The sequence below is a fragment of the Gigantopelta aegis genome, chromosome 4, assembly GCF_016097555.1.
Source record: "Gigantopelta aegis isolate Gae_Host chromosome 4, Gae_host_genome, whole genome shotgun sequence".
NCBI lineage: Eukaryota > Metazoa > Mollusca > Gastropoda > Neomphalida > Peltospiridae > Gigantopelta > Gigantopelta aegis.
In genome coordinates, this window is record NC_054702.1 from 101,641,545 (window position 1) to 101,651,868 (window position 10,324).

The window sequence follows — 10,324 nt, forward strand, 5'->3', positions numbered from 1 at the left end:
AAAACTTTTAAGGACAAATCAGCACATTAAACTACGTCTATAATACCGAACATGCGGTTACGTCAACACCTGGTCAAGAAGAAGACCCCAACATGGGTTTCTCTTCCCGTAAAATCAGCAATCTTTATGTTTACCCATTGACAGAACAGTACATACACTGGCTTTTGTACAAGTCGTGATGTACTGACTGATGGTGAAACGAAAGTAAAAATAGAGCGAATGATAAAAGCTTGAGTGCCTTTTGGTTAGTACCACTCGATGCAACAAGTCATACTACACAAGGAAGGAAATGTTTTAAGGACGCACTCAACACATTTTATTTACGGTTATATGGCGTCGGACATATAGTTGAGGACCACACAGATATTGAGAGAGGAACCCGCTGTCGCCACTTAATGGTCTACTCTTTTCGATTAGCAGCAAGGGTTCTTTTATATGCACCATCCCATAGACAAGATAGCACATAACACGGTCTTTGATGTAGCAGTCGTGGTGCACTGGGTGGAGCGAGAAATAGCCAAATGGACCCACTGACGGGGATCGATCCCAAACCGACCGCGCTTTACCACTGGGCTACGTTTCGCCGGGTCCTGATGCAAGTTTGCGGGCGTTTGGGATAGCTCCACTCCATGCAACAAGTTATACTACATAAGGAAGGCAGGAAGGAAATATTTTACGGTTATATGGCGTCAGACATGATTAAGGACCACACAGATATAAAGAGGAAACTCGCTGCCGCCATTTCATGGGCTACTATTTTCGATTAACAGCAAGGGATTTTTTTATATGCACCATCCCAGAACAGGATAGTACATACCACGGCCTTTGTTACACCAGTCGTAGAGCACAGGCTGGAATGAGAAATAGCCCAATGGGGCCACCGAATGGGATCGATCCTAAACCGACCGCGCATCAAGCGATCGCTTTACCACTGGGATACTCATGATACAAAGACAAAACAATGCAGCGAAACGTGCTCGACTAGTTTCATAAAATGGTACGAACTAAAACGTCCAGAACCTCCCAACCAGGACCCGAACCCCCATGGATCTATCGATGTGACATCGCAGCAAGGACAGTACTCTACCACGAAGGTTCTTCTTGGCCCCTTGTATTGGTGTCAAATACATATAGGTTTGTTATGGATTAAAACCACCGGTTTAAGCAGTGGCGTCGTTGCATGATCATTGGCACCGTGCCCCTTGATCACATCTATTACCCCACCACCTTTTATACTGGCTTGTCGAGCCATAACACGTGTAAAAGACTCTGGATGGCCCTTCAAACAAAGTCCTGGCTACAATTATCAGTGGGGATGAACTGTCAATCACCGAAGTGTTTCACAGGGCGATATACGTTACAAATATACTAGTAGGCGTCGTACGGCAAAAACATATCCCATCATTATTATTTTCCGTGCAGGCATTTTCATTCAGAATATTAACAGTTTTAGCGAATACATGATAAACAAGATTATTGAAAAATACAAAATAATTTATTCGTGAAGACAAACAATTGGACGACATTAACTACGGTAATAACCACAAAGAATGTCGTCAATGCGACCTACCAACTATATGATCGTTAGAGTAGTCATCGAGGCAATGGAATAAATAGAAAATTGCTGTACACTGCGATTGCCCAATACGCCTGATAGACGTCGAAATCAGATCATTTCCCACAACTGTCTCTTCATTCACCTCGGGGAACATCTATTCTTGTCGTTAAGTAATAAAAAATTGCTCCACGATATCAGTTTAGACGGGACAATTGAGAATGTCATGGTTAAGGTCATTGGAATGTCTTCGCCTCGTTTGTAAATAACAATTGTCAAATGTCTGTTGAAATCATTTCGAGGTCATCATTTTCACAAATTCTGAAGAAAAAAAACACATTTATTAATTATGTCCACTGAATATAAAACATTTTGACTAAATACATACGCATTACTGACGAATATCTTAAAATACGGAGCGGAGCGGATAATTTTATCATACTCTTATACCACGAAGGTTTCGATCATGTTTGTCCTGGGTCCTGTCTCCGTATCTTAAAATACACAAACTTTCTCAAATAAAATGTTCGGGGTTAAAGTTAATCAACATGAAACTACTTAAACACTTATGTACACTAAAATTCTAATTGCGTCCAATCCATTTTTTAAATATATATCATTAAATACGTGCTCAATCAATATACACTAACAGGTCCCGAGATAATATAAAAGTTATTTAAACACTTTAAATGTTACACGTTTAAGTTGTCTCTTAAGATAGCTTGGCACAGAACCAGGCATGCTAAATCAGTTCTTAAAAACGTAAAGGCAGTCTATTTTTCGAAAAAGCGTTTTAGAAGTCCATTATTATTTCACCTTTATGAATTATTTCGTCTTTATTTAGTAAAATGGCGAGATGTAGGTATTACTTTTCCGAAGGCGGCTACAGTGTCAACTTTGCGTTAAGTTGTGTTTTAAATCAGTTTCTTACAAACTTAAGTTCTAGGGCCATGAAACTTGCTTTATAGTTGCACCTATAGTGTACATCAGACACCGTGCAACTAAATATTTAATTATAGGCGAGGCATTTAATTCAGTGGCCGTCTTGTTAAAGCCGCACACCCTAGTTCCATCCAGCGAAAATAAATTATAATTTGGTTAATCTACAAACCTGTAACACACTTAGATCACGTTTTTTTTATCAAATGGAGTGAAAAAGCAGGTTTTATATCGATAAATACCATGGGAATCCCCATGTCCCAATTGCTTGAAATAATTTTGAAAGTTAGTATTCTGATGTCACCGGTAGATGTCGCTCGAAGCACAACAATGCCTACGTCACGACAAATTTCACAGACTTGGGGTGCGTTGTTTCACCTCTCCTGGACATGTTCCAACTGTTCTCTCCAGATATCGTAAGACTTAGCAAAATTATTGGTTTTAAGGGTTTGTAACGTTTTGTATTGACACACTTGTCTGAACTTTATTGTTACTGAAAATGTTCACGAACTGAAGAAAAATCTCACAAATGAACAACAAATCGGATGTTGATTGAGCGAACCGTGCACGAGAACACAAACCGAACCAAAATGATAACGGTCACGTGATATACCAACGTCTGTGACATTGAAATGGAAATATCCCCTCTAAAAATAGATTGGACCTCGCTTGCTTAACGGTTTTTTCTCAACACGTCTTGTGAAAAAAAGCAAAAAATGCATTTCGTGGTTTTACAAACATCAGGATTACCAAAAAGCACTTAAGGTGAATGGAAATGTGTATTCTAAATAATAAAATGTAAGTAAAGTGCAATTTTATTTGTGAAAAATGGGGTTTAATAGCGAAAAACAACGCCGTAATGGTTAACAAATAGCAGCAACTAGGGTGTGTCCCTTTAAATATATAAACAATATTTCAAGTAATTCACAGTTCAAACAAGCAAATACAAATATAATGTGAACGCATTTGACCGTTTGCTATTAAATATTTTCAATAAGTTTTTTAAGCAATTCCGCCGAGTCTACAATTAGGAGACGGATTAATGGTTGTTAGACGAGGCCGATGTAACGCACTTACATCTCTCCACTGAATCGTTAAGAACTCTGTACAAGTGGAAGCAGGCTCCAGGGTGCCAACTAGTAGTTTATTCGAAATTCACGATATTCGCGTGTATCGGCGTTTTCATTACTTGCACTCTGTTGGGAATCCCAATTACATAGCAAGACATTTCTGCCAATCGCAGTGCTCAATTCAACTTTTCGTGACTTCATTCACTGTTCAGCCAGCGAACGTTTCGCCAACGTTCGCGAACTATTCGATTGGTTCCCGATGAGGCCTTTTTTTTATATCGTGAAGTGCATAAGCCAGACTAGCGGGTGTTTTTCTGCTGTTTGGTTGAACGCAGCCCTGCTTAAACCCAACAGGCTATCTGGTAAAAATTGTATTTTGGGTTTCTAGTCAAGACAGTTGTCCTTTAGTTTAGTTATGTAGTTGAAAAGAAACGTTACCTTCATAGTTAACTTGTCCATCTCCATCAATATCTGCTTCTCTAATCATTTCGTCTACCTCTTCATCAGTTAACTTCTCCCCCAAATTTGTCATCACATGCCTCAATTCCGCCGCACTTATGAAACCGTTGCCATCCTTGTCAAAAACTCTGAAGGCTTCCTTAATTTCTTCCTCTGAATCGGTGTCTTTCATTTTTCTTGCCATCATCGTAAGAAATTCGGGGAAATCTATAGTTCCATTACCTGAAAATTGACAATGTTATCTCATTAGTACAACAATACATATGTAGTGCAAGTTACAAAGGAAAGTAATTTCACCAATTTACAGTTTTCCATTCATGCAGAGACAATCAGTTTGTTACTTTGCATATAGACACGGGTTATGATCAACATTGTTTACACTGTACTTAAGTGTAAACTCAGATTTTAAAAGTTAACTGAAAAATTATTATTTATAAAACCGGTTACCAGTGTCACGTTTGTTAAATATAAATGCTAGTCTTAAAGCAGTATTTCATTCTTGTAGTTTCACCAAATCCTGGAAATTAATTAAACTTGCAAAAGCAAATATTCACAGGTGCACAATTCTACTTTATTTGTTGGAATATCCTTTAATAGCATACCATCTGCATCTACTTCGTTGATCATGTCTTGTAATTCTGCTTCTGTTGGATTCTGACCTAGTGACCTCATCACGGTTCCCAACTCTTTTGTTGTGATGGTGCCGTCGCCATCTTTGTCGAACAGACTGAACGCCTCTTTAAACTCTGAAACAAAAATAAAATTCTGTGTACTAGCAATACATCTACAAATCGTTTCTGGACAAATGGATTTCTTTAAAGGGACATTCCCGAGTTTGCTGCATTGAAAGATGTGTCCGACCAATAAAATATTTCTACGATTAAACTTATATATTAAATATATTTTCTTGTTTAGAATAGCAGTGTCTGTATATTCAATGTGTTTCTGGTCGTCTTAATATGTGTAAGAAGCCTAAACTGGATTTTGTCTCGAAATAATTTTGTACGTACGAAAAAAAAGAAATCTTATTTAGAAAATAAAATGAAATTTAACCTACTACAAATATTAGAACGATCAGAAACACGTTTAATATACAGCCACTAATATTTTATGCAGAAAAATATATTTGATATGTAATTACAATCGTTAAAAAGTGTTAGTCGATAACATCTTGAAAATTGAAGCAAACTTAGGAATGTCCCTTTAAGACTATTAAAACTGCCAACTCCCACATTTTTATATATACAGTTCTGCATTACAAATTACATGTCGCCATGCATCCAGGCTAGTATTAAAAACATTTCCACAGACATTTCCTAGTTAATCGTGTGCAAACAAGCCAATTCTAAAAGTGGTATCTTTAGTTTTCAAAATTAATCCATATTAACCTTATTAGTTTTAGTTTACGAAATCTACACATTTAAGTCAAAGCTAATGACCAGTCCATACGAGTTGTTCTTTTGTGTTTTAACTATAAACACAAACTTTATTTCAACAAAATGCTCCCTTGGTTATAAACCCAAACACAATGCTGTTCGGCAGTAAATGCAGCCCTCAATATTTAACACGACCTTATACACAGGTTTAGTTTCCACCAAGGGTTAACGAGTATGCAGCTCATTTTAAATCAGTGTTTACTTTACATATATATAATTTGGGACTATGCAAATTTAGACGGCGTTAAGCACAGCGGTATATTGCTTGCACAGCCGTGCAAACATCACTAATTTTGGACGACCTCCAACAGGTGTAATATCGATAAATCAGCGGTCGTTGCCAGATGGGGTTAGGACAATTTTCAGATTAACTTTCACAAACATGGCTAAACAAGGCAGACTTTCACAGACAGACTTGTATAGTATAGCATAGTTTGTTTAAGTTTCAGCCTTCCGGCGGGTCATTAGTACTTCCGAAAAAAAGAAAAAGATAACGAAAGTGTTCAAGTTGGGAGGGGCGCCAAATACGTTTAACCCACAAACAAATATCTGCTATGAACCAAAATAATGTTCATTTGCTTAAAAAAACAAAAACTGTTTTTTTTATATTCAATAAGATTTTGTTTCAACTTACCAGCGATCTGCTCTTCAGTCAGTTGGTCAGCCTAAAAGAAATTGTGAATTAAAATATATCTATCAGCAATTTTTCACCTTAAATTTAATATATTTTATCATTAAATACATTCAGTCAGTAGCGATTCATATAATTCTATTACAATGCTTCAAATACACGAATCGAAAGTCAGGGCTTCAGGTGGGTACAAGACACTTTGAAGAAATATGATCATCTTCCCAGTGTAGGAAAAAACAGCGGGCCAACAACCAAAGCCGATTATACCAAGTTACGGGTTCAGTTGTTCAAAGCATAGTTAAATTATTCTTGGGTTAATATATTTTCCTTTTTAACTACATTAGATTTTACAGAATCGATGCCCTTGGGTTTTTTGTTTTTTAAGTTTCTATTTATCACTGGCAACGCTAACGTACGTTTGAACTGTGCCAATCTAAGAGTCTTTAAAAATCTTAATTAAAAGAAAGAAAAGTTATTTACTTACTCAAATTATGTAGTTATCCACCAGCCCGTAGGAACCGGGATGGGTTAGTGGGTGGGTGGGAGCTATTACCTCCAACCCCGGGGACGAAAATGTATGAGTTTGTTTAGATGCTCGATATAAAGGTAAAACTGATTAACGATTAGCCCTTACTGACATACAATAATGGCTTTAACTAAAAACTAGAAAGAAAATGGTTTATATCGCGTTTTGCGCCTGAACTCTTCATATATCGTTCCCACGGGTCTGATCAATCACTCCAATCTCAAACATATCTCACTACATAATTTTAATAATTAAAAAACCCTGCAAATAGTTATGTACTGTTATTTGTGTGTAACGTGTGGACATAACCTACTGTGGCTGTCTGATCTCGTTACGACCGCACCCATGTATGTTGACTTGTTTGTACTGAAATCGCTTGTTTTTAAAATCTCAATGTTTTTGGTGACCCTTAATTGTCTCCCTGGAATAACGTGCACCAGTTGTATTTTAAAACACCAAGTACATATTCGTGTAACTGATGTAAAGACGATGATGAAACTACCGGGACGGGATGTAGCCCAGTGGTGAGGAGCTCGCCTTATGCGTAGTCGGTCTTGGCTCTAATGGACCAATGTAGCGGGTTTCCTCTTGCACTATATGTCAAAATTGCCAAATGTTTTGACATCCAATAGCGATGATGAATAAATCAATGTGCTTTAGTTACTAGTGTCATTAAACAAAAAAAACTTATCAAACAAAATAGGACGTGAAATTTCTCCCATTATGACCCATGTTAGATATACCTGGATGACTCGTCAACACGGGGTGCGGCTTCTTAGCTGGTTATTTCAACTTTGTGCAGCTAACTGTGACGTTGGCTATGAAACCGTGATATATTTCTATAATAACCACAGGATCTTTTTTTTAAAAGGAGCTAGTGTTACTTATATGCCGCCTTAAATTGAAAATGTTTTAGGCGCGACACCGCAATTTTGTCAAATGCCTACGAGGAATTTGTTCATTCAGAGTGCAGTTAGCACATTCCACTGAATGTTTACATAAGCTTTCCTATTGTTCAAATCCAATAAAAAAAAATGCTCGATTTAAAACAAACATCCTTGTTAAGAAAATGGCGAATACAGTTAACCTTTCGCGCCATCAGAATAAGAGTTTTCAATGTTCACTTCAAAACTATGATATTAACCTGTTAACAGGTTAACGCATGTGAAATACATTTAATAAATATTTTGATGGTTCAATTCTAAACAAGTTTAATGAAACGCACACGGATGCACAAGCTGACACTTAAAAGGCATTAATGTGTTAAATTACAATATTGCCTTTTCTTCCTGCTAGAACTAGTAACTGGGTATCCACAAGTATAAAATATCCTTGGGCAGAAATATAGTTTCATCAGGTTACAAATATAAGATGAACGTACGACAGGCCGCCAACGTTTACCGCCAGGAAGAGAATTCGAGGGATGTCACATGTTACGATGACTAATCCTGTATAGTTAACGTTTTGATAAAGTAACAGGTGCAACTCTAAACAATTGATAAGAATTTTTAAAATTATATTTATCTATAAAATGTAATCTATAAAGCCACATCAACATTATGAATGAAAGTAAACTAACAAATATAAAACAATACTCACCATTATGAAATATGAACTTCCAGACGACACGGCGAAACTTTATCGTTTGAATGAGTTACCTGGTCCAGGTCACAATTTATAGCGAGGGAGAAATCATTGCTTTTGTGCACTACCGCAGAGAAAAACAAAACAACAACAAATTGACGTTGACAATTTGTCGCATTGCGACAAATCACTGAGGTCGGCCGAAAACATTGCTAATTCCCCCCAAAACGTGAATAGAAGAAATGAAGTGACCAGCGTAACGAATCGGATTGTGAATTAGTTGCATAATTAATACGGCTATTCATGTTTCGACTGGACAGAGTGGACGGTAGTTAGATCCCATTGTTGACATTCTAGCACACTGGCAGAATTAAACGGCTATTATTATGCATTATATATATATATATATATATATATATATATATATATATATATATATATATATATATATATATATATATATATATATATATATATATATCCATTAAAAATTTAATGAGTTTGTTTTGTCTAATTACACCACTTGTGAATATTGATTAATTAATATCGGCTTATGGTTGTCAAACATTCCATAATTCTGACGCAGGGAACTCGCAACATTTCTCCATTGAAAGCAATGGTCTTTTTTATGAACTTCCCCTACACAGGCCAGCACATACCACTATCTTTGGTATACCAGTCGTCTGGCACTGGCTGGAACGACACCATCCCCCAGTGTAATAAAACAAAATATGTTTTTGGTGTTCATTCGTTCGCCAAGCTATTCATTCCACTCCGAACTCAAATATTTGAGGGTTTTCCGGGTTTTTGTTTTCCTTTTAAACTACATGCACCTGCTTTATAATATTTTTTCTTGGAATTATGCTATATTAATAAGATGTAACGCTTTTTGTTGGATGCAAAGTTCCTCCCCATTTATAATGGGAGAATAATAATAAACAATAAAAAGTAAACTATTGTACAATTTGAAAATTTAAAACAGTGATATTTCCGTGTGATAGGCAATCTATAGTAGGATCAGTTATCATCGTTATTTCTTTTTTCATAGCACTACACAGTTGATATATCAAAAGTCTGTTTCTGTGTGTAAGAAAAACCCCTTGCCTACCACCCTTGCCTTTTGTGTGACGTTTTGTTTTCTTCTAATTTTCTAGACCAAATGAAAAGTCTTTTTTTTTTTTTTTAACGACACCACTGGAACACACTGTTTAATTAGTGGATGTCAAACATTTGGTAATTATGACATATAGATATCAAAGGAAGGAAGGAAGGAAATATTTTATTTAACAAAGCACTCAGCACATTTTATTTTCGGTTATATGGCGTCAGACATATGGCTAAGAACCACACAGGTATTATTGAGAGAGGAAACCCGCTGTTGCAACGTCTTGGCCTACTCTTTTCGGTTAGCAGCAAGGGATATTTTATATGCACCATCCCACAGACAAGATAGTACATACCACGTCATTTGTTACACCAGTTGTGGAGTAATGGCTGGAAGGAGAAATAGCCTAAAGGGCCCACCTACAGGAATCGATCCTAGATCTATCGCGCATCAGTCGAGCGCTGTACCACTGAGCTAAGTCCCGACCCTCATCAGAGGAAACCCGCTACATGTTTCCTAATGCAGCAAGGGATCTTTTATATGCACTTTCCCACAGACAGGAACACACATACCACGACCTTTGTCTAGTTGTGGTGCATTGGTTAGAACGCAGTCAGTTGAATGGATCCACCATCATGGAAAATAAATTATGCATGTATGTTTTCGGGTTTCTGAAAAGGCATGTTTAAAAATAATTTGTTAAATATAATGTTTATAATGTTATACAATTATTTTTAAATATTAAAAAAAAAAAATCAGTTGTTATTCATTGATACATTTTATCTGTGCGTTTTCATCTGGATAGTTTTAACAATATTTTATTGCTTTATAAAATTTAAAAAAAATGTATTTCATTTTGTATTAGGTAATAAGGTCCAACTATTATATACGTAAAATTAAAAACAATGAATACTCCCTCCGTAAGGAAAAGAAGTTTGATAAAGTTTGATTGATCATGCAGTCACCTTTGACCTGTCTACGCACTGCGGCATATCTCCACAGCGACAACACAGGTACAC

The 10,324-nt window shown here is 36.5% G+C and overlaps 1 protein-coding gene across 1 annotated transcript in view; it reads right to left on the minus strand.

Annotated features, from left to right (window-relative positions):
* Positions 1 to 1,476: 1,476 nt before the first annotated feature.
* The window catches only part of LOC121371609 (calmodulin-like protein 12), a 47,382-nt gene continuing 38,534 nt past the window's right edge, over positions 1,477 to 10,324 (minus strand). Inside the window, exons 7-10 of the mRNA XM_041497625.1 lie at positions 6,094 to 6,124; positions 4,626 to 4,769; positions 4,003 to 4,245; positions 1,477 to 1,876 (exon numbers count right to left, since the gene is read on the minus strand). Coding sequence (XP_041353559.1) covers positions 1,848 to 1,876; positions 4,003 to 4,245; positions 4,626 to 4,769; positions 6,094 to 6,124 — 447 coding nt within the window. The 3' untranslated portion in view covers positions 1,477 to 1,847. The remainder of the gene's footprint in view (positions 1,877 to 4,002; positions 4,246 to 4,625; positions 4,770 to 6,093; positions 6,125 to 10,324) is intronic.